This window comes from Antechinus flavipes, chromosome 1 (assembly GCF_016432865.1).
Source record: "Antechinus flavipes isolate AdamAnt ecotype Samford, QLD, Australia chromosome 1, AdamAnt_v2, whole genome shotgun sequence".
NCBI lineage: Eukaryota > Metazoa > Chordata > Mammalia > Dasyuromorphia > Dasyuridae > Antechinus > Antechinus flavipes.
Genome location: NC_067398.1, coordinates 693,845,156 through 693,872,743, shown reverse-complemented (window position 1 = coordinate 693,872,743; position 27,588 = coordinate 693,845,156). Strand labels below are relative to the sequence as shown.

Below are 27,588 nucleotides of genomic sequence, written 5' to 3'. Positions count from 1 at the left end.
ACAAAAGCTGCCCACGTATTGAATAGACTTACACAAATGAGCTTTATATGGAATTATCAGTTGCCTTTTATTTATATACAAATGAAGCAGTTAATGTTTTCTGAGTCTTTCACTGAATAACTTCTCAAAACCTGACTTTATGCTTAGAGAATGGAGGAGGTGAACATTAGCACAGGAAAAAAAGCAACTTGCCTGTAAACAGGAGAAGGCACAGTTTAAGAGATAGGACTGAATTCTAATTTAAAATCGTACATGTCAAAAATATTGGGCGAGGCCTGGGATCTTGAAATTTGGATTTTATAACATAGCTATGGCTGAGTAAATTTCCTCAGGATAATGAAGAACAGATAAAAACTTTTTCTAAAATTTAGGATTGTTGTTTATTTCAAATCCTAAAAGGACAAAGCAAGTAGACTAAATTAATTCCATTACTGTTATTTCAATCTAAACAATCTACAATATTTCTCATCCTCACTATACTGAAGACTGACATTTGGTGTCTAGATTATTTTGGCCTTCCAGTTTTTCCTTTCCTCATCTAATCAAAGCTTATAACACGTAAAAGTCCCACTAAAATGCGACTGATTTGGGTTCTGCTATTAACCACTCAGTAATGGAGGCAATACCAGGAGAAAGATATTAGCCTTCGCCACCAGAATCCTGAGTGATTGGAAGACACCACCACCCTTGCTCCCTTCCCAGAAATAGCCGTTCCTCTGGTGCCCAGCTAGGAATCGAAGGGCAGCAATACCACTATCAGCCCTTTCTTGGTGCTATTTGGGATTCAAGCTCCCAGTTCTCTCATATACTGGAAGGAAGACAGATAGGAAGCAGTTTGAAAGCATTCTGCTACCCACAAGTGCTGCTTTTGTTCCTGCTCTGTGTGACCATCCATACTAGTCTCATTTCTGTTGTTGTTTCCCTAGGGCAACTGTTTGGAATATACTACGACCTAAAAGTCGTTAGCAGGAATCACTGCAGCAACTGCAGACTCTGAAACCACCTAGGAAGGCAATATCAGGAGCATCTTACAAAGTAAAGGGGTGAAAGGAAAAATCCTCCTGGGTTCAGCAGCCTTTGGGCCAGCCCAGGCCTGCCCCCACTTACCCTAGCCATCCTGGGTGGATGCACCTGGTCAGAGGTGAGAGATGGAGAGCAGCAGAGGGATGAGAGGATAGATTCTCCATTTTTATTTCATTCTCATTGGCTCAGAGCTTGATGTGCAATTCTCCTTGAACTAGCCCAATCCAAACAGCCCAGCGCCCATGACATAATTCCTTGGGGCCTCTACTGAGAATCCCAAACTTAGACCATGGTGGTCTTTTGTTTCTTATAGAAAATGATTGTCCTTTGTTATTCTTGTGCCTTCTGAGCGAGAAAAGGAATCCAGAATCTGACAGAGAAAAGCAGAGCTCAAAGCAGACAATAACTTAACAGACTCTGCATACTTCTGCCATTTTTTTCACTTTCCTTTAACAGCTGTTCCAAGAGGCAACTTCCGAGGTCCTGCCTCTGGCCACTTGCTGCAGCTGATTGAGGATGGCTCAGTATTCCCAATTTAGAAAGGTTTCTCCATCAGGGATTCTATCCAACTGGTTCCATTCATTAGTTTAGTAGTAGCAATGACATATTCTGTACCTCCATCTTCCATCTGAGATAAAAATCTCAGGGCAGCTATTTCAGCATAGGTCACACCTCCCAGGAAAAAGACCAAAGTAACTCTGTTTTCTCCTTGTTGACCTAAAGATGGAGACATTAGAAATTATTCTCTTTATCATTAGCATTTCTTATTTCCTCACCCCCTACAATTTTACACCCTTCACATAACAGTTTTGTAAACCTTAAATGTGAAAAAGTATTAATATTCCAAAAAGGCAGATATGATCTAGAACATATTTCATTTGAAACAGAAGACTTTAGATTTTATTTAATATGTTTTTTAAAATATCAAATACCAGAAATTCAGAACCTAGGAGTAGCAGATTACTTAAAACTCCTGAGGTAAAAAGAAATTAATAGCAATCAAGTACTTAAACTATGCATTAGTAGTCTGTAGAAGGGCTTTCGACACCACTTCCCAAACCCTGAAAAGATGCATTATACCAGACAACCACACATCACTCTGACATGTGTATATAAAGCAGAGAAACCTCCAACTCACGCTTCTTTTGCAATCCTGCTGGCAACTGCTGCCGTTCTTCAAAATGGGGGCCTGGAAGCATCTTCAGAACTTCCTCAATACTTCTCCATCCAGGCCGAGCAAGCAGCTGAGCTAGTCGGACACTGAGAGGCGCATAGCCACTGTAGACATAGGATATGTCATTGGGATTCTGTTAAACAGTAACATAAAAGAGATACTCAGTATCTTCCCAATTCATTCCTGTTTATGAAAGATCCAAAGTACATAATCCAAAGCTATTTTTGTCTTTGAAACAGCAAAATAAAAACTAGTGATTGACACGGGAATGGAAAAAGGGACGGCAGGCAGTGAGAAAGAATAAGCTTTATTAAGTATGCTTTGGATAGCTAAGTGGTGTACCAGATAGAGTCAGGAAGAATCCTCTTCATGAGTTCAAATCCAGTCTCAAGACATTTATAATCTTTATGACCTTACACAAGTCACTAAACAAGTAATTGTTTCTGCCACCCATTTGAGGTCTGAGCAATCCGGCTTGCTCTAGATTGTTTAAGGTCAGCATGTGTTCATAGCCATATGTCTGCAACAAAAAGGGTGTTGATACTGATGCCAGATGAGGAGAGAGGCTGATACCCATTTTGTCAGATCTGTCTAGTGTTCCAAGCTGAGACTAGCAACTGTTTTGTGCACCCTTACAAGACAGCTGAGCAAGACAACATTCAAAAACAAAAAATTGTTTGCTTTAGTTTTCCTTCTCTATAAAATGGGCCAGAGAAGGACATGGCAAACCACTTCACAGCTTTGCCAGGAAAATTCAAAGGGTCACGAAGAGCTGGACCCAACAGAAACAAATGAACAAAGGAGTACACTTTACAATTGTGATCTTTGATCCTCACAACCACCTTAGGAAGTAGGTTCTATGATTATCATTTTACAGATAAGGAAACTGAGGCAAATAAGTAAAGCAACTTGGTAGTGTCCAAGGTCACTGAGACTGTGGCTACTGACAAAGCTAGGACCCCATTATCAACTAGCTTAGCAACTCAGGGTCGACTTGGATAATAATGGGAATGAAGCCATGTCTGATGCATTCCTGGATACTTGAGAGCTGGCTTTCTAAGCCCTTTTAAAGGACCTTTAAGTACTGAAAGTGAATCTAGCTATTAAATGTGGTCCTGAGGCACAAGCCAGATACAAATAACAACATCACAATTTAGTATAGATCAATAAACCAGACAAGACCAAAGGGAAGGGGCTCATTTACCTGCTCGTTAACATCATCCATCCAGAGCCGCAAGGTTTTCCTGATCGTGGGGTAATTGTTTCTGCCACCCATTTGAGGTCTGAGCAATCCGGCTTGCTCTAGATTGTTTAAGGTCAGCATGTGTTCATAGCCATATGTCTGCAACAAAAAGGGTGATCATACTGATGCCAGATGAGGAGAGAGGCTGATACCCATTTTGTCAGATCTGTCTGGTGTTCCAAGCTGAGACTAGCAACTGTTTTGTGCACCCTTACAAGACAACTGAGCAAGACAACATTCAAGAATGCTCATTTGTTGTAAGGCTGGCTCATTATTTCTAAAAGACATCTTTAAATTTACTTTTTAAACTCTAAGGGGGCTTGAGGGTGTCTATTTAAATCAAGTAACAAATAGTGAGACATCAACACAAAAAGAATACTGTTTTAAGAGAAGAAAAGCAAAGGTGGTGAGTACATGTGTGCATGCACACATACACATACACACACACACAAAATACAAGATACAATTAAGTGGTAATCCTCTCTGTACTCTTTAGGTTCTCATGAACTCTACCTTGATGATAGTAAAACAACAAAACAGCAGCAGCCTGACAAAAATATTTGTGATGATTCTAAGATGTTTTCTCTAGGTTGTTACCAGTTTAAAAACAGACTCACCTGGAGAATTTCTCTCTTGTAATAATCTAACACTTTCTGCTTGAGCCCACTATTGCACACAGACTGAAGGCAAACCAGTCTTAGTATCTTGATCAGTGGATGTTTTTGAGCAATGCAATCTTCAATGTAATTGTTGACCTGGAAATATAAACATACACGGTATTTGTTACTACTTTGGGCACAAAAAAATGTAATACTGCTTTATTTCCTCATTATCATGTATTGCTTTAAATCCTAGATTCACTCCTCTGCCATATGTCCTTCAAAAAATGAGAGACAAAATTACAATGTACTACTTCATTTACCAGTTATACCATATTTTATAAGCAATAACAGCCTCTTATGCATGACCAAATAGTGAATTCCATTAAAATGCTATGGGCCATTTGAAATGTCTATCAAAACAGAAAGATTTCCTAAAAGCTGTCCAGTGCTCAGGAGAATCTGGCTTGATCTACTTCAATCACAATGTAGGCTCATCTTGTTTTAAGCTTTATGGAAATGTGCTTGTAATATAGTTAAAAAAATAAAAACAAACTGCATTTTAAAAAAATCAATGAAATGTAATGCTTAGAGGAATCCTATGGAATGTTAACCCAATTCATCTTATATTCTCATCAGAAAATGCTTTGAGGCTGGTTATGTAACTTTCTACCCCTCATGGTACCCTACATATAGCAGGTGCTCAGTTAATAGTTGTTGATTGATAAATCTGAGTTTTCATATGTTGAGATGATTTAAACATGTACAAACTTGTACAAGATGATATATCTATTTATGGTAATGTACTGGGGTATGTCGAGACAGACATCTCAATAAAGACATCAAAGAGCTTATTTATGAGCCTATAAATATGCTTTTCGATGGTTAGTTGCAACTAAGAATCTCATTCCCATTCCCCACCTCCAAAGACAATTTTATAATACACATACCTTATCTGTGTCTATTCCAGACATAAATTCTTGCTCCACTGTTAACTTATCAAAGAAATCTTCAGAAGCTAAAAAAATTAAGCAATTTTATAATTTGAAATGAAAATGGTATCTTTGTCTTCTGTCCATATAGGAAAAAATAAACTTTTGGTTCATGATTTTAATTAAGAAAATAACACAAAATGAGCAAAAGTTAGTCCAGTGTTATATTCAAAACAGACTTCATGATATTATTCATCTGAAAGGAAGCTTCCAAGGAAGGTGAGAAAATAATCCCAGCACTTGTCAAACATATCAAAATAGAGCAGGGTACAAGGGGGATTCAGGCAGAGGGTTCTGGCCTATACTCCTAACTCACTGCATAGCAGGGATCCTCAACCTATGGCCGCAGGCCAGACGCAGCAGCTGAGGGCATTTATCCCCCTCAGGGCTATGAAGTTTCTTTATTTAAAGGCCCACAAAACAAAGTTTTTGTTTTTACAATAGTCCGGCCCTCCCACAGTCTGAGGGACAGTGAACTGGCCCCCTATTTTAAAAGTTTGAGGACCCCTGGCATAAAGGAACTCTTAAGAATTTCTGGAAAACCAAAAGGAAATGGGCCACAAAAGGCAGCAGGCCCCAGAATGAAATAAATTCTCTGGCACACCCACTTTCCAGTTTATGATTCACTTTGGTTTTAATGAATTCCTCCTAAACTAACATGAACACAATCAAATGGGTGCAGTTTTACAATAATGTCAAATGGATAATGTAGTGCAGCTGGAGGGGAATTGTTTTGAATCTTTCAAGTCTGTTTTGCATAAAAGTTGTAATTACATAAACAGACTGATGAGTGCAAAATGTTACACACCCAACCAAGCTTTTATTCCACTACCTTAAGAAGCTAAGAAATTTTATAGATGAATATTTGCTCCAGATTTTTTCACATTCTTTTAATAGCCAACTGATGTTCTGTACACTTCGTCAGTGCAAAAGGAAAATTTCAAAATCCCCAAAATGATCAAACTCTTTGACTTGCTAGAGCCCTTAAAGATAACATGAAAAGGAAAACAAGATCCAGCTACACAAGAAGCACTCAAGAGTTGCTTGATCTGTAATACCAAAACATTGGGAACAACTTGGTATCCAGTGCCCAGAGAACAGCTTCATCCACTATGATCTTGTAATGAATGGACTGGAGGGCAATGGTACCACAGGAAGTGACAAATGTGAAGGACATAGGAGATGAGGAACCCAAGATCCACAGAACCAGAGCCACAAAGACATGAACAAGACGATGGTGATGTGTGAAGAAAAGACAAGGCTCAAGGGAAAGGAGCTTTCTATGTAGAGGGGGGCTCCAAAGGAAGGCCAGGGCACATGGCGGAAGGGAGAGAGAGGCTGAGTTAGTTTGATTTTAATTTGTTAAAATGTGGAGCATCACTTATTTCTGTTTGATTAAGCTGTACAATGACTCAATCTCTGGCTGTTCTGATTGTCAGTTTGCTGGTAAGTGTTGTGCTTAGGCAGCACTTGAGAGCAGAACAAGCTAAGCTCCAAAAGGAGGCACTCCAGGGAAGCGTGTTCTGCTTCAGACCACCCCAAATGGGGAGGCTTTCAGCACCAATTCTGCCCAAGCAAAGCATACCTACTGGGCATGGCACTGCCCAACACAAAGCAGAGCCCATTCCAATGAAAAGGATGTCAAATACTCACTGGTAATGTCTTTGATCAACTCTGCAATGGAGGTGTGGTTTGCCAGCGACCCTCTTGCTGCTTGCATGTGAGGCAGCTGTGAAACAAACTGCTTAATTTCACCAACTGTCTTTGCATTATGCCTTTCCTGAAAATAATAAAAGCAGAGGGAATGGCGGATTAAACGGAGGCAGGAGCTCACTCAGCTTTTTGCTCTCACCACCCTTTACGTTCCATGAAATCCTCGAGGGCCTATCTCATGTAAAAATGAGGGAGGAGCCAAGTGTGCCACAGAATAACCAACCAGCCCAAGTCCATCTCAAAACTTAACAGAGAAAGTATAAAAAGCAAGCCAAGCACTCCACAGATGAGAAAAGCCTGTTTTCTTTTTTTGTCATCTTCCTTTCTATGGGAGAGAACATGGCACGGAGGGAGAAAACACCGGGCCTGGAGTCAGTAGAGCCCTGCAGCCTGGCGATGCTGGGCAATGTGGCTAACCTCTCTGAGCCACAGATCCTCACATGTCAACTACAGAAAGTGATATTGGCCCTGCCTGCCTCACAGAAATGTTTCAGGGAAAGCATTTAAATGCAAGTTCTCTTTGTGTAGTTCCTGAGTTTTAGAACTGAAAGGAACCTTTGAAGGCATCACTTCCCACTCTCTCATCGAAGTGATGTGTCCAGGGCCAATCAGCTCAAGGCCTCTGAGGCAGGGTACAAGTTCAGGTCCTGATTGAGGCCCAAGCTCTCACTACATACCAGATCACCATGTAATGATGCAATCTGTGTCCTTGGGGAAAAACAATAACGAGGCAATTAGAGGAGAAAAAAGGGAGGTCAAGACTACTGAGGAGGAACAGGAATCAAAAAGTGAGTTTCTTCTATTTTAAAATCCACACAAGTTACTAATAGCACACTTAGCTTTTTGTCAAACAAAACCTAGTTTCAATAAAATTGCATTTTAGCAGGAAGCTTAGCAATTTAAAACAAACTCCCAAACCCTGCTGAAATGTGCTTAATGTGGAATTTAATCCCCAATTCTCAAACATAAAATATAAAAAAAGTATTCAAGAATAGAATAGATGTCTTATTTTTAAAGTAAAATTATTCATAGCTCATTTTATTGAATTGCTAAATTAAAAAAAATAAATTTAACCAAGCCTAAGATAGATGAATGGGCAAGCAGAGGCAAGAAGGTGATAATGAAACACACAAATTAAAAACCCAGGGCCACCAGGGGTCTCTGTCTCATTATCACTTATCCCATCTCTTCTTCATTCTCACCCCTTTCCCTCAGGAAATTCTCTAAACTTAAGAAGACCTTTCTTCTCACTAATTGGATAAATAGGATCAATAATAGAATAAAATGACCAAGTTATCTAAATCTGATCTAGGGTAAAGTTACCTCTCTCTTCATTCAGGAAGGAAGGGAAGAATGGACAGAGAGACAGAACAAAAAAGTCCCTGAGCTACAAGCACTGTCAAAAGAGGTAAATTTAAAGTGTGGCTACTGAAAAGTTTCTCCTTCCATGAGCACTCAGAGGAACAAAGGAAGACCCTTTAGGTTCCTGCAGGAAGTGCTTGCTCCATCCATGTCACGGGTCTCATGAGCGAATGGACAGACTCCACAGGGACCTCACCTCAAATGCCGCCGAGATGATCTTGGCTTTCTTGCTCAGGACGGAGCCCACAGCATTGAAGTTTTTGTCCCTGATCTCAGCATAGAGCTCTTCTGCAGAATTGAGCTGAAGCTTCTTGGCTTCCGTGGGCAAGTCCTTCCCACTTTCTCCCTGTTTCTTGGGAGCAAACTTTTCTGGAGGTAGTTTCACATAACCTAGGTGGACAAGGGAAAGGTTCCTGTGCAGAGCCACTTGAAAAGTTCACATCAAACCACAGCAGAACTTCTCTCCCCTCCTCCCCCAAGGTCTCACAGGAAGTGCTAAAAGGCTTGTCCCAGTAAGGCCTGGCTTTTCCTTGGGGTTTCCGCTCCCTACTGGCCTCCCTAACACTTTGCGCAGGCCCAAAGGGCTCTCTGGCAGTGCCCTCCTGGCACCCTTCCCCATGTGCTGTGCTGGCGATTCTCTTGCTGGTGAGCTCACCCACCTATTTCCCTGGGTTCAGTGTCACCTCCATGAAGGTAAACAGTCTCCACATCAAATCTTCCCTCCTGGACTGCAGTCCCACACTGCAGATCACCTGGTAGGCCTTCCCTCTGAATGTCACCTCCAACAGGATTGTTTGAAACTGAAGGCGCCATAACGCCTCCTCCGCCCCCACGATGGAACCAAGCACCTCCTTGCTACCGGGCAGCTCACGGGCATCTCTGTCTCTTCACCAAGCCGACAAACAAGTTGTCAAGACCTGCTGGGAACTCCTCCTCCTCTACTGCTATGGGCCCCTGTGCTCTCTGCTCTCCTCCTGTCCCCTCCTCACCTGCCTCTCCTCTTTAGGGACCTTGCAAAGGCATCGAACTCTAGGAGCAGCTGCTCAGGAAAGGTTTGCTCCATTTATAAGCACAATCCAGAGCTGGTGCAGGGGGAGCACTGAGCCCAGAGTCAGTCCAACACACACTGTGTGCCCCTGGACAAGACATTTAATTTGTCTGCCTCACTTTTCTCATCTGTAAGATGGAAATCATCTCATAGCCTGCCTCCCAGGGTGGTCGTGAGGACCAAATGAGAACAACTGTCAAGTACCGACTAAGCTCAGTGCCTGGCACATAGTAAGGGCTTTACAAATGCCAGCTTTTATCACCACCAAAAGCAGTTTTGCAATTCTGTCTGTCACACTGCCTCTCTGCTCCCAAGTGCCCAAGGCCACAAATCAAAACAATTCTGCCCAACCTCTGGAACAGTCACTATGTTATTCCCATTCAACCAATCAGATTTATTCCTCTTAATATCCCAGCTGGAGGTCGCCCACTGTGAATCCATCCAAGCAGACCTGCTTGCCCTCAGCTCATTCCTACCACATTACCATGCTGATGACACATCACAAAGTATGGAGTATCTTGGACTGTTTCTTGTCTACTTCAGTCTCTCTCTCAAAGATAATTTAGCTCCTCCCAGGCACTACAAAGCCTCTTACATCACTCCCACCCTTGTATTTCCTCAGGAACATCCCAAGTCAAAGATAAAGGGAGTTTTTTCAAGATGCTTCCTAATTTTAACTCTTTCCTATAGAAATGGCCCTTTTTGGAATGATATCTTCAAATGCCATACTTTTGAAGATGTTGCTGAATCTGCATCTTGGGGTAGCATTCGTTTCTTAAACTTCCTGAAGAGATTTGGCTCTACTTACTATTTTGAATGCCATAAATTTCATCAATGAGTCCTTCATATGTAAGTTGAGTGGCTAGCGGAGTTAACAAGTCAACATTACGATCAAGTAGCAAGAGAGTATCAAAAACAGGAAATATCGAATTTTGGCTTCCAGTGAACTCTCTTTTCATTCGGATCATCATATTGGCCACTTGCTGAAAAAGAAAATTAAATATAAGGGGTCTCTGTGGGAGCTACTAACATTTAGATTTGGGCAACAAACTGAGACAGTAAAAAGATAAAGAGGAATCAGAAAACATGGAAACAGCATGACTGAGCAGAGCAGATTTTCATTATGGTATCCTCTTCCCTGAAAGGTATATTACTGAATCAAAAGTAGATTTTACTAAAGAGGTTATGAGGGATGGGAGATTGACTAGATGACCCATAAGGTCTCCCTTTCAACTTGAAGAGATTGTGAGACTTTGGCCTAAACAAACATAGAAAAGAGCTTTTTGGGGGATGGGGAAGGGAAGGTTGGGGAAAATTACTCAAGGCACTATCAAAAGAAGAAAGCAAAATTGAACAGCATCATTTTCTCATACGTGAAAAGCCAAAAATCTCTAATCAAATATTTATAGGAAAGTCATTAGAACTCCCAAAGAGCAGCTTAATGGATTCTGCTGCTATAGCCCCCCAGTTCCACCAAGCAGTCCTACTAGAGGCAAAGGAAGTATAAAATAGTCCATTACCCGAGCACATTCCCCTTTGCCAAAGATTTGGGGGATGGTTCCGTACAAGGCTTGCAGAGTCATCAGTCCTTTGGCTGCATGGTACAGACTTGTCTGGTCATTCTCCAAATAACATTCCTAGAACAGAGGGAAAACTTGATCTTTATTACCTTCAATTTCTTAGGTGCCAGCAGATGTTCAAGATTGCTCAGTAGAAAGAACACAGATGTAGTTTCTGGGCACATTCTGCAATCACCAATGATTAAAGTTACCACTCAACACTTTCAGAAATCCTTTCCATCACAAACAGCAACCTTTTTTGTAGTGAAAACAATCAAGGTTTATTTTATGTTTTTATATGTGAATTCAAGTATCTAATTCTTTAAAGAAAGGCATTCTAGGTTCCAACTTATTAAACTATGGGTCACAATCCCATAGAGGGTCTTGTAACTGAATGTGGGGGTAGTAAAATGATTTATTATCAGTAAATCTTTGATTTACATATTTTATAAATTTTTATGCCTGGGTTTATTTAAAAATTTCTCAGGTGAAAAGGAGTTGCAAAAGAAGCCCTTGTCTAGGTCATGAGACAAAGCAGTAAAGTTCTCTCTCAGTTATGGAAGTGATTTTTCTAATGATGTGGGTTATTTAGCAATAAAGTTCTCACTGATGTCTTATCTTTTTATTGTTACCATATCAACCTCCTGATGATGAATTAAATTGAGTACAATCTTTTTAAACAATGATTTTTTTCATTATTTCATAGAGGACTGTCACTCTATGTCCTCACTTATGTTCATTTTCTATACTGGACCAAAAAATAAAGTTCTCCTCAGCCTGCTAATCAGAACTCTTAACTTCTCCCTGCCATTTTATCTCTTCAACTGAAGGGCAATTGTTCGACTGAACAGCAAAGCCTGGGCAAAATGGAATAGAAGGTGTAAGGAATCAAGGAGACAGACAATTGACAACTCTCCTCCAGGCTCCTTGCAATGATGGGAATATGAAAGAGGAAAAAAATCAAATAGACCAGCAGCTCTAAGGAGCACAGGAGATTTGTTAATTTGACCATTTTTTGAAATGTAGCAGACCAAAATTCAGAAGACAAACACACAGGGCCCCAGGGAGCCACAAGGAACCAAGATGAAAATTCAAGGGAAAAAAATCTGAAAGCATTTCCCAGTATTTCAAAGTGATTATCATATCCTGTCCTATTATAATCCTCTCTTTTCCAAAGATTTAAAAATCAGTAACAGATCTTTAATAACAGACTTTTTTCCCCCATAAATATGTCAACTCCATATGCTTTACTCAGCCATCAGATTTGAAATTAAAGCTGGGCTTAAACTTTTCAGTTACCACTTAATCAACATCCGTTATTTCTAAAACTCATCAAACACATAATTTACAAGTCAACCCACAAAGGGATAGGGCTTCAAATTCTAAATGGAAACAGGCCAGTTTTCCTAATATGGTTAAGTGAAAGAAAATAAGGTCTCAACAAATTCTGTCATGCTATGACAAGTTGGGGTTTTTCACCCATAACTACTGAATCATCTCTAGGACGCTAAATAGAAGAAATGGGGAAATAAAGGTTCACCCTAATTGAATGAGATTTAGTGACACAGTTCAGAATCTAACAAAGATTCCAAGTCCTTTATCTGTTAAACATCCTCAGTTGTCTATCAGTCACATGTTCCTTGTGAGATAAATCATGATTATCGACCCATTTCAGAAATGAGCACACAGTGAAAAAGAAAAGCTGGTTTTTCTCTTGATTTGTGGATAAAAGAAGAGCAGGACCCAGGACGCCTTCCCTAGACTACAGTTTTTGTCTTAAATCCCCAAGGCCTAGATCTTGTAAGTCCCTTTAAGTGGCTCTGCCTCTTCTTCCTGGGGATCAGTTCACATGATGTCATTATGCATTTCAGGCTCTGAAGTGCCACATCAACATAATGGCAGAATTCAAAACTGCACATTTGAAACATGTGCATGTGAAACAGTCACAAAGCAGCCTTTGTATGGGAAGTGAAAGCTCCTCATCCCCTAAAAGGAAGAATGACAATTTCTTGTTTCTGCAGGGAGAACTGCCTGTATTGCTTTTAGTCTCTCTCTAGTCCTATTTGATGTTTAAAATCCCATGTGAACCATGGGCTAGAGGTCAGGGTGCAGACCTCTGGAGACAAGATGAGGTACAATCGGTGATGTTGCCTGGCCCTAAGCTGACTGAACTAGCCCAAATGCAGCCCCCAAAAGTGCCAAGGGGTCCAGGGCTCCCAAGCTCCTGGGAGCAGATCTGACACACCATCAGGGAGCACTAACTTCCACTTTGGTGCGTATTTCAACATTCAGGCCAGCACCCTCACTTTCCTTCCCCCACTATACCTACACCACGATGGAACAAACTGGTTTGCCTTTTATATCAATTTATTGGTGGTAAAGATAAACCCACTAAAGCTGCCTTGCCATAACATAAACAAAGCTTTCAACTCGTTACAAGTCTGAGCTGTCTGGGTTCGAATTCCAAATGTAGATATTAAATAAGCAATTCCCTGTTTGCACATTGCCACCTGATTCTGTCAGGACAGAAAGTCACATCACCAATTTCTCCAAGGTTCCAACACTACTTTTTAGTAACAAAGATTTCACGGACTTTATCTGCTGAGCTTCTTTAATTCCCAATGAATATCAGATCTCTTTGGGGAGCAGCTGCTGGGCTTTGGGCACTATACAGACTGTAGGTCTTCAACCAAGCCTTCTCTGAGTATTCCTGAACTCTCCCTTTTCCAGCAGCCATTCCAATAAGCCACAGCTATCCGAACCCTCTTTATTCTGTCATAACTTCTAAATTTTTCTTAGATCCTGAGAGAAACTAATAACAAATCTTTTCAAACATGAGAAAAAGTACTACACAAAACTAATACTAATGCCTGATTGTCTTTCAAGACATGAGATCAAAGCTGATACATAAAGTCAGAATGTTACTTTTCTTTAATAAAGATAAAAAAGACACTTACTTTAAAAGCACTCTCAGATTCCATGGATAACAAGTCGCCATCAAATGGAATGAGGTCTAGGCTGTATTCTTCTCTATGAATAAAAGACCCCAGAACACCCTGATCCTTCAAACGCTGTTCACACAACAAACTCCGGCGTGGGACAAACAAGATGTGGAAATCTCTTGCAGGGGAGCGTCTATCTTCACTAGAAAAAACCAAAGTGCTTGTTATATTTACATCTCGAAGACAAATGGATAAAGGTACTGGTATTGGTTTTTCTCACAGAAAAGGAACACAGGTATATACACAAATGTAGTATTGGGAGAGGGTACAGATGAATTGCACCTCCTTTCCCCCTCCCCAGAACTTGACATAACACACAGAGCACCTGACCTGGAGTTAAGAAGACGTGAGTTCAAGTTTAGACTCAAACAGTTTCTCAATTGTAAAAGGAGGGGGAGGAGGGAGGAGAGAACAAGAGCCTCTATCTCTCACGATTATGAGAATAAAATGAGATAATGTTTGTAAAGTATTAGCATGGTGCCCAGCATATAGGAGGTGCTTAATAAATGCTTATTCCCTTCCCTTTGGGGCTTCTCATCCATTTTGAAATCTTCTTTTAAATCCTTTAGGTTACATTTTGTAGCAATAAAGTACTGCATTTAACCTTGTAGGAAGTCCAGTTAAAGGAAAATAAATGATACTCAAGAGCGTACAACAACTTATTAGCAAGATAATACACTGTGACCAAGTGGGATTTATACTAGGAATGCAAGGTTAGTTCAATATCAGGAAAACTATTGCTATAATCAACTATATCAATAATGAAACCAACAGAAATCATGATAATTCCAATAGATAAAGAAAAAATCTGACAAAATACAGTACCCATTCCAAATAAAATAGTAGGGCGCACAGGGATAAAGGGATTTTTCCTTAAAATAATAAGCAGCATCTATCCAAAACTGTCAGCAAGCATTATTGTAATGGAGACTAGTTGGACACATTCCCAATAAGATCAGGGTAAAACAAGGATGCCCATTGTTACCCCTATTATTCAATGTTATACTAGAAATGTTGGATCTAGCAATAAGAAAAAGAAATTAAAGGAATTAGAATAGGCAATGAGGAGATAAAACTATCATTCCTTGCAAATGATATTGATGTGGGAAAGATTTCCTTTCTAGATTCCCATCCTCTCCTAGTTAATAATGTAATTTGCCCTTTAACTCACAAATCCTGGTCCCTTTGAATTCCAATAGAAGATCAGACCTGTTCCCAGCCCGACCCGGATCTGAGCCAACTTTGGGGCTACACCCAAAAGCCCCTCGAGCTAAGTCTCCTATTATAAAAAGGCCACACTGGGAAGCCCTCCTTGCAGAGATTCCAAACATGGTAGCCATGTGAGAACCCTGTCCACTGGACCCTTTGTCCCGTGCCCTCCTTATCTCTATCTTCACCTAATAATAAACCTCTTTTATCAATCTAGCTCTCTGGGCCAATAAATGCTTTTATTGGGAACTCGCGCTGCTACTAGACCCCCTTGCGACGAATCTGTACCCCAAACCTGCCACTAGACCTCAACCCTAATTTCCTTTAGGTACTCCAAAGCTAGACCTCAACAATATGATGGTATACTTAAAGAATCCTAAAAAATCATCCAAAAACTTAGCTCAAACAAGCTTTACCAAAGTTGCAGGATATAAAATATATACAAATTATCAGCATTTCTATATATTATTAACAAAGCCCAGCAGCAAGAGGTCAAAAGAGAAATTCCATTTAAAATAACTAGAAAATAAATGATGCTCTAATTAGATCAAAACAGCAACACAGAGAGAACCTCAGATTAAAATATTCAGCAAGTTTCTGAAGGATTCTTTACTTCTCTGTGCTGCTTTGCTTTTTTCTCACTAATGACTCCCAATATATATTAACATCTAAGAGTCTTTCAGTGCACTTCAATTCAATTCAACCAGTGCTGATCAAAGGCCTATTATGTACATATTCTGGTAGGCTTTGTACCGGGAACAATAAGCAATAGGAAAACTAGTACCAGACCTAAACAATAGGGACATCATCTTCATCACTATTATTATTGTTATTATGCCTCATGAAAGATCCTGAGGGTTATAGGGAAACTTATGTGAAGGAATGATCTAATTTTAGTTCTGGAAAAGTTTTGCTTATTTTCTCTTATGAAATGTAAGGAGCAACTCATCTACTCTCAAGGACAGACTGGGTCTGGGAAACAAACAGCACATCGGATTTAGGTAAGGATGCTCTTCCTCCAAAGAGCTTTGAAGAAGTTTAAGCATTCTAGGCCTCAGGTCCCTCCTAACTCAGTGGCTGAGGGTGCTGGCTCACCAATGTCCCTTTCAATTCTAAATCTTGAAATCTGATTTATTATATCCTTGGTAAAAGGCTCCTTTCAGGCACCTTAGATCCAGTTTTCTTCCTCTTTTAGCCCCTGCCCAATTCCTAGTCATTTCGGGAAAGCCAGCCTCACACCTTTAAAAGGGGCCACACAGAAGGCCCAATTCAGTACTTCCTACTTAATGCTTTATTTAAAAGGCAGTGGGTGGGAAAATATTTTTACAGTCAAAGGTCCTAATAAAGGCCTCATTTCCAAAATATATAGAGAATTGACTCTAATTTATAAGAAATCAAGCCATTCTCCAATTGAAAAAAGAATATGAACAGACAATTCTCAGACGAAGAAATTGAAACTATTTCTAGCCATATGAAAAGATGCTCCAAGTCATTATCAATCAGAGAAATGCAAATTAAGACAACTCTGAGATACCACTACACACCTGTCAGACTGGCTAGAATGACAGGGAAAGATAATGTCGAATGTTGGAGGGGATGTGGGAAAACAGGGACACTGATACATTGTTGGTAGAATTGTGAATACATCTAACCATTCTGGAGAGCAATTTGGAACTATGCTCAAAAACTTATCAAACTGTGCATATCCTTTGATCCAGCAGTGTTACTACTGGGCTTATACCCCAAAGAGATCATAAAGAAGGGAAAGGGATCTGTATGTGCACGAATGTTTGTGGCAGCCCTGTTTGTAGTGGCCAGAAACTGGAAACTGAGTAGATGCCCATCAATTGGAGAATGGCTGAATAAATTGTGGTATATGAATATTATGGAATGTTATTGTTCGGTAAGAAATGACCAACAGGAAGATTTCAGAAAGGCCTGGAGAGACTTATACTAACTGATGCTGAATGAAACGAGCAGGACCAGGAGATCATTATATGCTTCAACAACAATACTATATGATGACCAATTCTGATGGACTTGGCCATCCTCAGCAATGAGATGAACCAAACCAGTTCCAATGGAGCAATAATGAACTGAACCAGCTACGCCCAGGAAAAGAACTCTGGGAGATGACTAAGAACCATTACATTGAATTCCCAATCCCTATATTTTTGCCTGCCAGCATTTTTTATTTCCTTCACAGGTTAATTGTACAATATTTCAGAGTCCGATTCTTTTTGTACAGCAAAATAACGGTTTAATCATGTATATTTATTGTGTATCTAATTTATACTTTAATATATTTAACATCTACTGGTCATCCTGCCATCTAGGGGAGAAGGTGGGAGGAAGGAGGGGAAAAATTGGAACAAAAGGTTTGGCAATTGTCAATGCTGTAAAATTACCCATACATATAACTTGTAAATAAAAGGCTATTAAAAAAAGTAAAGATACCTTCTGAATCCAATTCTCCCTGTGCAACAGGAGAACTGTTTGGTTCTGCAAATATGTATTATATCTAGGATATACTGCAATATATTTAACATATATAGGACTGCTTGCCATCTTGGGGGCGAGGGGGGGTGTGGAGGGAGGGAGGGGAAAAAACGAAACATAAGCGAGTGCAAGGGATAATGTTGTAAAAAATTACCCTGGCATGGATTCTGTCAATACAAAGTTATTATTAAATAAAATAAAATTAAAAAAAAAAAAAAGAAAATAAGAGAACGAAATAAAAAAAAAAGTAAAGAAAATAAAATAAAGAAAAAAAAAAAAGAGGCAGTGTGGAACAGTGGCCCTAAAGCCCTGCTTTTGGATGAAGCGGGAGGCTCCTGCTTCTGATGTTGTAGTGTCTGAGGAGCTTGGACTGAACAATCTTCAAGGTCCTTTCCCACTGTAGCTTGTAAGTATCACTTCCTTCCCCAAACGCTTTCCTCCAAGAATCTCCTAATCAGTGCAATGATACTAGATGATCAGCTCCCGTTCCTCACCTCCTCTACCTATATCCTCTTTCTAAGCTTAATACTCTTGCTCTAGCTTGGTCACTCTTCTTCCCTATCCATAACAGCCACATCACATTCTGAATGTATTCCATTTACCTATGCTCTTTTTCAAAAGTTTGAGTGTAAGAATTATAGCCACCATTTTATTTTAAAATAAATTTAAGATTTTCCCCTTTAGATACCTGAGTACGTTTTCAGCAATTATATCCATCAATTCTAGCCTGGGTCTGACAAAAAAAATGATGTTCTTGACATCAGCTGGAGGCAGCCGACTTCCTTTAAGTGTGAACATTTTTTCCACCTCATGTTCCTAAGAAAACAACAAAAGATGTAGCTGAAAACATGGATTTGAAATTGAGTCAGCAAACACTTAAAAGCACTTGCTTTAAATGAGTTTAGCAGCATAAAGGTGCAACTATAAAATATTGAGCAGTTAGGCGGCACAGTGCAGAGTGCCGGACGTGAAGTCAGGAAGACTCATCTTCTTGAGTTCAAGTAAGTTCTCAAGACACTAGCTATGTGACCCTTGGCAAGTCACTTAATCCCATTTATCTTAGTTTCCCCATCTATAAAATCAGCTAGAGAAAGAAATGGCAAAACCATTCCAGTGTCTTCGCCAAGAGAACCCCAAATGGTGTCACAAAGACTCAGGCACGACTGCACAATAATAACAAATCACAACATGAAGGACTATGAGTATGTTACAATTTATACAGTCGCCTTGGTAGGCAGTGATATTAGCAACATCAGCTACAGCATCTCCACCAAAAGTCATGGGCATAGGTGGGTACTAGTAACAAACACAGAACTTCAGAGTCTACAAGAAATAGAAAACATGTGCTCTGTGGAAGTTCATTAGGAAATTTAAAATAAGACATTAGCCTCTCCTCCATCAAATCCTATATTTGATTTACCTTCAATAAGGAATATTGTGCAATCAGTCCAAATGGTCCTGTTAGGTATTCATCCCAAACTATTGCCTGTAAAGAGAAGGAAAACTTTATTACTACAATTACTATCTGCAGTTTCACTCAATTCAATTCAATTCAACAAGCATTCAGTAAGCACTTTACATGGGCCAAACACACACTCAGATGCTGATGATGCAAAGACAAAACCTAAAAATCTCTACCCTTATGGAGTTTATATTTTCATAACACACACAAAGAAATACAAACACCTGCTTGAAATGTCATAGATGTAACCTCTCAAGCCAAATTTCTATTGATTGCAACAGTAGAACACTCCTGTACCTCCGAGAACAAGATCTAGGGCAAAGCATGTCATAGAAAAGTTGTGTATCATCGTTGCTGCCCTGCCTCTGGCCCAAGTGAATTGGATTCAATATTTGTTAAGCACCTACTCCATGCTGGAGTGCTAGAAAGAGCTAAGAAGACCTGGGTTTAAGAGCTGCCTCTGACACTAGTTGTGGGAGCCTGAAAGTTATTTCTCCACACAACTCTATGATTATTACAAATTGCAAAGAGGCTTGCATTAGGAGAAGGAGTTTTCTCATGGGGAGTTCCCTAGTTCTTAAACTTTTTCTACTCAGGACTTCTATTCACCAGAGAAATTTTTATCCAACCCCATATATATAAAATAGATAATCAAATCAAACACTGGTAATAATAATTTTATGACTCCCATATTCAGTTATGAGACTCATAGTTTTAGAAGCTGGGCTAGATCAGTGAAATGCAGACTCTATTTCTACCCCTTAATCTGTTAGTAGACACTGCTGAATATTAAGAATACAAAGATAGGAAAACAGTTCCTACCCTCAAGTAATTTATGGTCTAGGTATGGTAGTCAGTGCACAGACCAGTACAAATACTTATGTAATTGGGGGAGGGGCTAGAGAGAGGAGGCTGGATAACAAAGGGGCGGGTCCAGGAAGAGTTTGTGTAGGAAACAGCTCTGAGTCTTGAGTGAATGCAAGTGTGGATTTCAAGAGGCACCCAGAAAGAAAGAGCACAGAGCCAAGTGTGTACAAGGGCGACCAGTACCAACTTAAAACTCTTCAGTGACTGGACAGCAAGGCTGCACTCTGGTTGCTTTGAAAATCGGCTTGAGCCTCTAGGGGGCTTTCTGCAAATTCAATTTAAAAACATGGTGAAGACCCAATATGATGGGGGGACACACACCCAGGGCTCAATTAATACAAGCTCTTTGTGCTGGCAGAGTTGGCAAGTAGCAATCCATTTGCCTGCTTATCCATCCATCCATCCATTTATCCATCCACTCACCCATCCACCCATCCATCCATCCATCCATCCATCCAAGCATCCATCCATCCATCCATCCACTCACTCTAAGCATCCATCCATCCACTCACCCACCCATCTATCTATCTATCTTCTACCACTCAGCGGGGCCATATAACCCCAAAAAATAGGTCTCCTTCTTGGGTGTTTGTGTGTTTTGTAACAGAAAGAAGCAGTTTCATGAGCTGGTGCATTCAGCATGTGCTACAAAGTCCCTACAGCCTGAGTTCCCAACCAGATGTGGCTACATCCATCCATCCATCTATCCTTCTATCCATCCATTCATCCAAGCATCCATCCACTCCCCCACTCATCCATCTAGTCATCCATCCATCCATCCATTTATCCTTCCAGTCATTCATCCATCCATCTGGTCATCCATCCATCCACTCACCCACCTATCCATTTACTCATCCATCCATCCAGTCATCCATTCACTCCTCCACCTATCCATCCCTCCCTCCAGGCCCGGCCCCTGGGCGCTCGCCCTGAATTTTTCTGCATAGCTGGCTCCTGCCAGGATCCAGCCCAGTCCTTTTCCCGAAAAGGTTCTGAAGACCAGGCGGTAGGCGGCGAGCCGGCCTCGGGCACCAGCTGGCTCCGGGACCCTCCCCGGCCACCTGTTAGTGCCCAGGTACGTCGCCCGGGTGGTCGGGCAAAGGCCGACGGATGCAGACCAGCTTCGGGGGAAGGAAATCCCCTCCCCGGGAGATCTCCCTCCAAAGACATGACGGCCCGGTGCTTGGGTCCGAGTTCGATACATTGCTACCGCTCGTGTCACGAACAGGGGGCGCTCTCGTTCCCGCTCTGTGCCTCAGTTTCCCTTCCCCGCGGGGCCGGGCCTCACCTTGCTGCCCGCGCACTTGTCCAGGAATTCGCGCAGCTCCCTCCGCACCGCCTCGCGCAACACGTTCAAGTTCACCCGCCCATAAGACAGGTGCGCCGCCATGTTGCAGTGGTCCCAGCCGGGGTCGGAGGGCGCCGCCGCTCCCTCCTTTTTTCTCCCTTTCCCCTCCCCGCGCCCTGGCGCCCCACTACCGGCAACCTACAGAGCAGTCAGGTGACCGCGCATCTGCCACGTGATCCATGACAGACAGAGCAGGAAGCGACCCGAACGCCTTTGCGCATGCGCGCCGGGAGCGCGCCATCTGCCCCCGGCAGCACTTCCGTGTTTTGTTCCTGGCTGCCTCCCTTGTAGGGAATTCAGTACCAGTTAGGAAGTCACGTCCCTACTTGAGCCCTGCTTTCAGTCTGCTGGATCCAATAATTATTGCTCAATATAACTAGTCTGGGAGCTTCCGGGCCTCAGTTTTCCTCTCCAGTAAACTGGAGACAATTATAGGGCCCGTCCCACGGCGATTGTGAGGCGGGAGCAAGACCGTGAACTTGAACCTCAGCTGGCCTCGAACCCGAGGGTCAGTGAAAGTGGCCCGGCCACGTGGGGATGGAGGGGTGGAGGTGACACATAGAGGGCTTGGGAACAGAGAAGGGCGGAAGGGGCAGCCCTGGCACGGCGCCCACGAGGAGGGGCTTTACAGCAATCCCGTGAGGTCGAGTGGAGGAAACTGAGACAGACGGGTGAAGTGCTTTCCCAGGTTCAGCCTGACTCCAGTCACAGCCACCAGGAGGCGTAGTCAGTAGTGTAGAATAGGTGACAATACATTACAGGGGCCCTCAAACTTTTAAATAGGGGGCCAGTTCACTGTCCCTCAGACTGTTGGAGGCCGAACTATAGTAAAAACAAAAACTTTGTTTTGTGGGCCTTTAAATAAAGAAACTTCATAGCCCTGGGGGAGGGGGATAATCATCCTTAGCTGCCGCATCTGGCCCGCGGGCCGTAGTTTGAGGACCCTGCCAGCGATAAAGCATCCACAGCTTGGTATCAGGAAGTTCCCCAAGAGAGTGAGAATGTCCTGACCCTGCCACTGTCACCGTGGGTTTCCTTTTCTCTGTAAAGCAAGGGGCGCGGCGGGGATGGTAGAAATCTCGACATTGAACCGCCCACGAGATTAAATTTCCTTTACAAAGAGATACTTGAGTCTATCTAAAATGGGGAAGGGGGGAATTACTGAGTAGGGGGGCGTAAGTTCGGAACTGAGTAGATTTAACATTAAGTTCATGTCTAGATGGGACATGATTGGAGGGGAGGGCCTGGAAAAGAAGGAGATGCTCCTCTCAAGTTGGTCTGGTCTAGGAAGAGCCTCGGCTGTCTCTTCGACATCTGGTTGGGAACTCGGGCTGTAGGGACTTTGGAGCACATGCTGAATGCACCGGATCATGAAACTGCTTCCTTCTGTTACAAAAAACACAAACATCCAAGATGGAGACCTATTCTTGGTGTCATGTGGCCCCACTGAGGGGTAGAAGTCCCTAAGGCTGTTACCTCTTTTCCTTTACAGAATGTCTTCCTGATCTCATTGAGGGAAGGAATCACCAAAGAGAAAACCCATGGATTTTATTTATTGAAGCTGGAGCTGTTCTGTTGTCACACAATGGCGTTGCATTTTTCAATTTTGTGATGAGCATTTCTTTATAGAGATAAAACTTTGGAAATCAGAAGAGGACAGTTGGAAATTGTCCATGAGATTTGGTAGAATAGGGAAAATTACATGTGTGACTTTAGGCATGTTACTTCAATTCTCTCTGGTCTTCTGTTTTCTCATTTGTAAAATGAGTGGGATTAGATGAATTCTGAGCCCTTTAAATTCCTAAATGTTAAGATTTTATCATTTTCCTTTTAAAAGAAAAACTGTACAAAATCTATTTTGAAACCTATATGAACAAGTGTTCAATGGGTACTAGAATCCACTTATTGAAAAAGTTATTCTCTAAGATAAGGCACCATAGATTTAGAACTGAAGGGAACTAAAAACTGAGGCTTTTCCTCACATTTTACAGATGAGGAAACTGAGGATCTGAGTCTAGAGAACTTGCCCAGATCCTCTGCCACTGGATCCAGCATTAATTAGTTCTTCTGGCCTAGACACTAGATATAGCTATCCATATGCTGTAGATGATCTACTGTCAAAAACTCAAATGGCAAGCTGAACCTTAAAACAAAATTAGATGACCAAAGAGTTTCTCCAAATGAAAAGGATTTCTAACCAGTATTTTTATCATTTTTTTCAAATACAGAAATATTACTATTAATTCTGTGAGAACCACTATGCTTTAGATTTAAGGAAAAAGGATTTAGAATAAAAACAAATTAATATACCCCAAAGTTAAAAAACAAACTGATTAGGTTTTCATTAAGTGGTAACAATGAATATTGGAAGGCAGGAGAAAAAAGGCTGAAAGTAGTGGTTACTTGTATAACTTGCTGCTATCCTAGCAGAGACTAGCAGTTTGCACTCTATTCCTGGAAATTCCAGAGAATGAGAAGGGACTTTAGCGGTCATATTGTTATTCTAGCACCCAAAAGTGGTTGTTCAGCCTGTGCTGAAGATTTCCAAAGGGATTTTTACCACCTCCCAAGGTTGTCCCATCACATTTTTATACAGTACTAATTACTAGGATTTTTCCCCCTACGGTCAAGCTTAAATTGACCTCTGCAACTTCCTATTGCTCCTACTTCTATTTTCTGGAGTCGGTAGACTCTTTTACATGACAGTCTTTTAGAGACTTGATAACTATCGTGTTCCTCCTCTGTATTTCTCTAGGCTAAAGAAACCAGTTCCCCCTACCTCTCCTCCTGTGACATGATACAGCCTTTCACCATTCCACTTACCCTCCTTTAGACCCTCTGGGGTTCATCAGTGTCCTGAAGCTGTGATGTCTAGAACTACACACATAACTCCAAGATGAGGGTCTGACAAAGGCAGAATTCAATGGCACTCTTACTTCACCAATTCTGGAACCAATGTTCTTCATGCAGCCCAAGATCACAATGTCTTTGGTGATCACATGACAATACTGACTTGTAGAGAGCTTGCACTCCACAAAACCTCCAAGTTTGGGGGGTTTTCCAGCATAACTGCTGTCCGGCCATGCAGCCTTCTCACCCCTTTTCCATCTTGTACCTGTGAATTTGACTTTTTGTATCCAAATTCAAGTCTTTACATTTATACCTGTTGAATTTCATCTTATTTCATCCAGCCTGATGTTGTAGCCTCCTATCAAGATTTTTTTGGGATCTTGTTATGCACTGTTAGCTATCTTTCTTAGATGTCATCTGCACATTTGATGAATTTTATCTTTATCCAAATCATTGATACATATACATAACAAAGGAATAAGCACAGATTTCTTGAGTTTTGACCATTATTTTTAAGTCCGGCCATCCAACCAGTTCCAGATTTATCTGATTATATTACTGTCCCATCTCTCTCTTTTGTGTCTTCTCAAGAATTAATATGAGAAAGTTTGTCAAAAGGTTTGCTAAAATCTGCATCAACTACATGACTCCCTTCAGTCTGTGGTTGTTGCTGTTTATATTTCATTTTCGGACAGGATCAATCCTGAGGATTGTGCCTTGACTTGTTCACGAATCAGATTTAAGTAAGGTCCTCAGCCTCATTCTCCTCTCCAGTCATCAGAGTTCACTGGCAGGACAACTAGCAAAGAAAACGGTTGTTACATAGAGCCAGCATTGCCTTTCTCAAGAGCAAATCCTATCAAACTAATCTTTGGACAGGGTTTTAAAATTAGAACTTAATACAGTTTCCCTAGATTTTAGCCCAACACTTGATGAAGTATCACACATCATTCTTACTATCTGTGTGGAAAAGACGGAGATGTGCACTGGAAGGTAATTGGATGATTCAGCAGTGGATGAATGAGATTTCCAGAGTCGGGTTCCAGGGATCTGTCTGCTTGGTGCTGTGCTATTTTAACATTTTGATGAGTGATTTGAGTATTTGAAATAGTTTGCTCATCAAACTTGCTGATGTCAAATTTGTCTGGGATAAGTGGATGAGTCAAGAGCTAAAAAGAACTTGACAGTCTAGCATACTGGATAAAATCAAAAAAGAAAAAAATTGGGAGATAGAAATAGAAAGTTTTCCCCCAGGTTCAACAAAATCAGCTCACATGTGCAAAATGGAGGAGGCTTGGCTAATCAGAGATAGTAATGTGAACAGTGAGCTTGCCTAGGGGCCCCACAAAGCTCTGATCCTGGGCGGTGTTGATAGGGTTATCTTTCAGGCAGAAATAAGGAAATTGTAATTGCCTGAACCTCAAAAGTTTTTTTTGGTGGTTGGGTTTTTTGGTCATCAGAACATGGATAAACTGGAAAGCATCCAGAGGACCACCAGCATAAACAGGTGCCTGCTCTATGCTAGACACGGACTACAAAGAATAGAACTGTGTTACTTTTAAGGGGCTCACATTCTAATAGAGGATAGCTATTGATAATTATATAATGGGATACAAAGTTAAAAACAAGGTCCTTTGGGAGGGTGGTTGACCTGTTTCTTAAAGGGAGAGAAGGTTCTATGAGGTGGTGGTAAGGAGGGGGAATGCATTCCAGGTATGGAGAAAGGCCAGAGAGGTTTTCAGCTAAAAGGAATCTGCAAAAGTTCCCTCCTTGGAGGCATAATAGCTGTTTTGAAGTATTTGAAGGGTGTGTTAGATCCTATCTAATAGATGGGAGAATCAGAAATACTCAATCTGTATGAATATTGACAAACTCCTAGTACCCAGAGTCCTTTAGACATGTGGTATCAATCTCTAGAAAGGATCTCTGCTGCCTATCGAGTATTATCTTAGAAAAAAATATAGTATTTTTATTTTTAACATTTTCTAATTACATTTTAATCTATTTGGGGCTGTACCAGAGGATTTGCTGGTCATGAGTTTGACATCTCTGCTTTTTGCCTCAGAAATTTAATTAAAAGCTACGAATAAAGTTTATGATTTTTGTTCAAGCTCACAAGGAAGAGTTTCATCTTAGACTGAATTCATGTCCACATAGTTGCTCTATGCTGTGGAGTTTTTTAAAAATATTTTTTATTTATGTTTTTAGTTTTTCACAGAATCCTTCCTCCTCTGCCTTGAGAGATTTGTCATTTATAGCATATCATATGGGGTGAGGGAGAGAAGAAACCAAAAAATCAGTACAACCTATCATCAGGGTAGTGAAAAAGTGCCAAAACATGTTAGTGTGAAACACCTGTGAACCTCTTGCCTCAAAAAATGAATGAGCTGGGCCTTCTGCCTTTTGAGTCTTGCTTGAGTTTTATAATTTTCTAAGTCACTTGACTTTTTGCTGTGTGATGGTTCTTTCAGTTTACATTGGAATTACTGTGTTTGGTGTTTTCTTGGCTACATCAGTTTATATGGAATTGTCCATGCTTCTCCGTGTTCATCATATACATCATTTCTTCCTGTACAGTGATATTCTGTTACGTCCATGATCTACAGTTTGACCACTCCCCCAAATGACGTCCAACTCTCGGTTTCCAAATCTTTGTGATTATAAAAAAGATGAGCTGCGATAAATATTTTGATGTGTATGGTATCCTACGTAATTTTAACTGTTCCTCAGCTATTTTGTTTTCACCCCAAAGTTTCATCCACTATCAATCACCTAACAAGTCCAAATAGCCCATGGGATTATAGATAAGATTTTTTTTTTTACATCCCTCCTTATAATACCTTACAAAGATAGAGGTTAGAGAAGAGACCAAGGGAGTGATCCTGTCTCCTCCCTCAACCAGATAAGACTGTTCAAAGATCTGTAAGTGGAGGTAAGAACTGCCAAGACACAAGGGAACACTCCTACCACATTTCAAGAAGCAACAGGGGGGCATAGGGAACTGAGTTCAAATCCTACCTCAGACACAACTCTCCATGTGATGCTGAGCATCTCTCAACTTCCCAAGGTGGTTTTGAGATAATATTTGTAAAGTGCTTTGCAAATCTTAACGTGCTCTTTAAGTGTTGATGATGAGGTCGGAGATGAAATTTTTCCTGTGCATAACAGAAAATCGAGGACGTAGTCTTGCAAGCTTCCATACCGACGACAACATCTGAGCAAACTGGGAGGGCTGCAGCTCTCCCTATTCCCCCCATCTTGGGGAGTAAAACCTCAGTCAGCTGTTAAAGAGTAACCGCTCTATCCTATTTGCATGTGCAAGTTTTAAGCGAGGTTTTGCTTCTTGTCCCCTTAGTGTGGGCTACCGCTTTGTCATATGATCATTTACCTGGAGAGCCCTTTGCCACCAAATGAAGGGCATGAAATGAGCTGTGCTAGAAATGATAAAACAAAGATGTCCTCCAAGGTGACATCCAAGATGAATAAAGGGATGGTGAGCATCGGTGTCATCCCTTGTTAGAGTCAAGTCTCCTGGCCCAGATGAACTATACACGTGGTCCTTGGTGGATGTGATTGTTGGTTCACTGGAAATGGAAGAGGCACAGGAAGGTTGAAGGTGGCCAAATTAGTGTCCCAGT

The 27,588-nt window shown here is 41.1% G+C and overlaps 1 protein-coding gene across 2 annotated transcripts; it reads right to left on the bottom strand.

Moving 5' to 3' along the window:
- Positions 1–42: 42 nt before the first annotated feature.
- On the bottom strand, positions 43–21,248 carry VPS33A (VPS33A core subunit of CORVET and HOPS complexes). Of its 2 annotated transcripts, XM_051972721.1 has the most exons (13): positions 21,041–21,248; positions 18,844–18,909; positions 18,112–18,239; positions 13,671–13,857; positions 10,675–10,791; positions 9,963–10,137; positions 8,303–8,496; positions 6,685–6,811; positions 4,990–5,057; positions 4,058–4,195; positions 3,402–3,539; positions 2,162–2,330; positions 43–1,740 (listed from the first exon to the last, which is right to left on the bottom strand). In XM_051972721.1, the coding sequence occupies exons 1-13, from the start codon at positions 21,140–21,142 to the stop codon at positions 1,559–1,561; spliced, it is 1,791 nt and encodes a 596-aa protein (XP_051828681.1). In that variant the 5' UTR covers positions 21,143–21,248; the 3' UTR covers positions 43–1,558. The 2 variants fall into 2 exon arrangements, with proteins under 2 accessions (XP_051828681.1, XP_051828682.1); XM_051972722.1 differs by lacking the exons at positions 43–1,740; positions 2,162–2,330; positions 3,402–3,539 and adding an exon at positions 2,488–2,717.
- Positions 21,249–27,588: the final 6,340 nt, after the last annotated feature.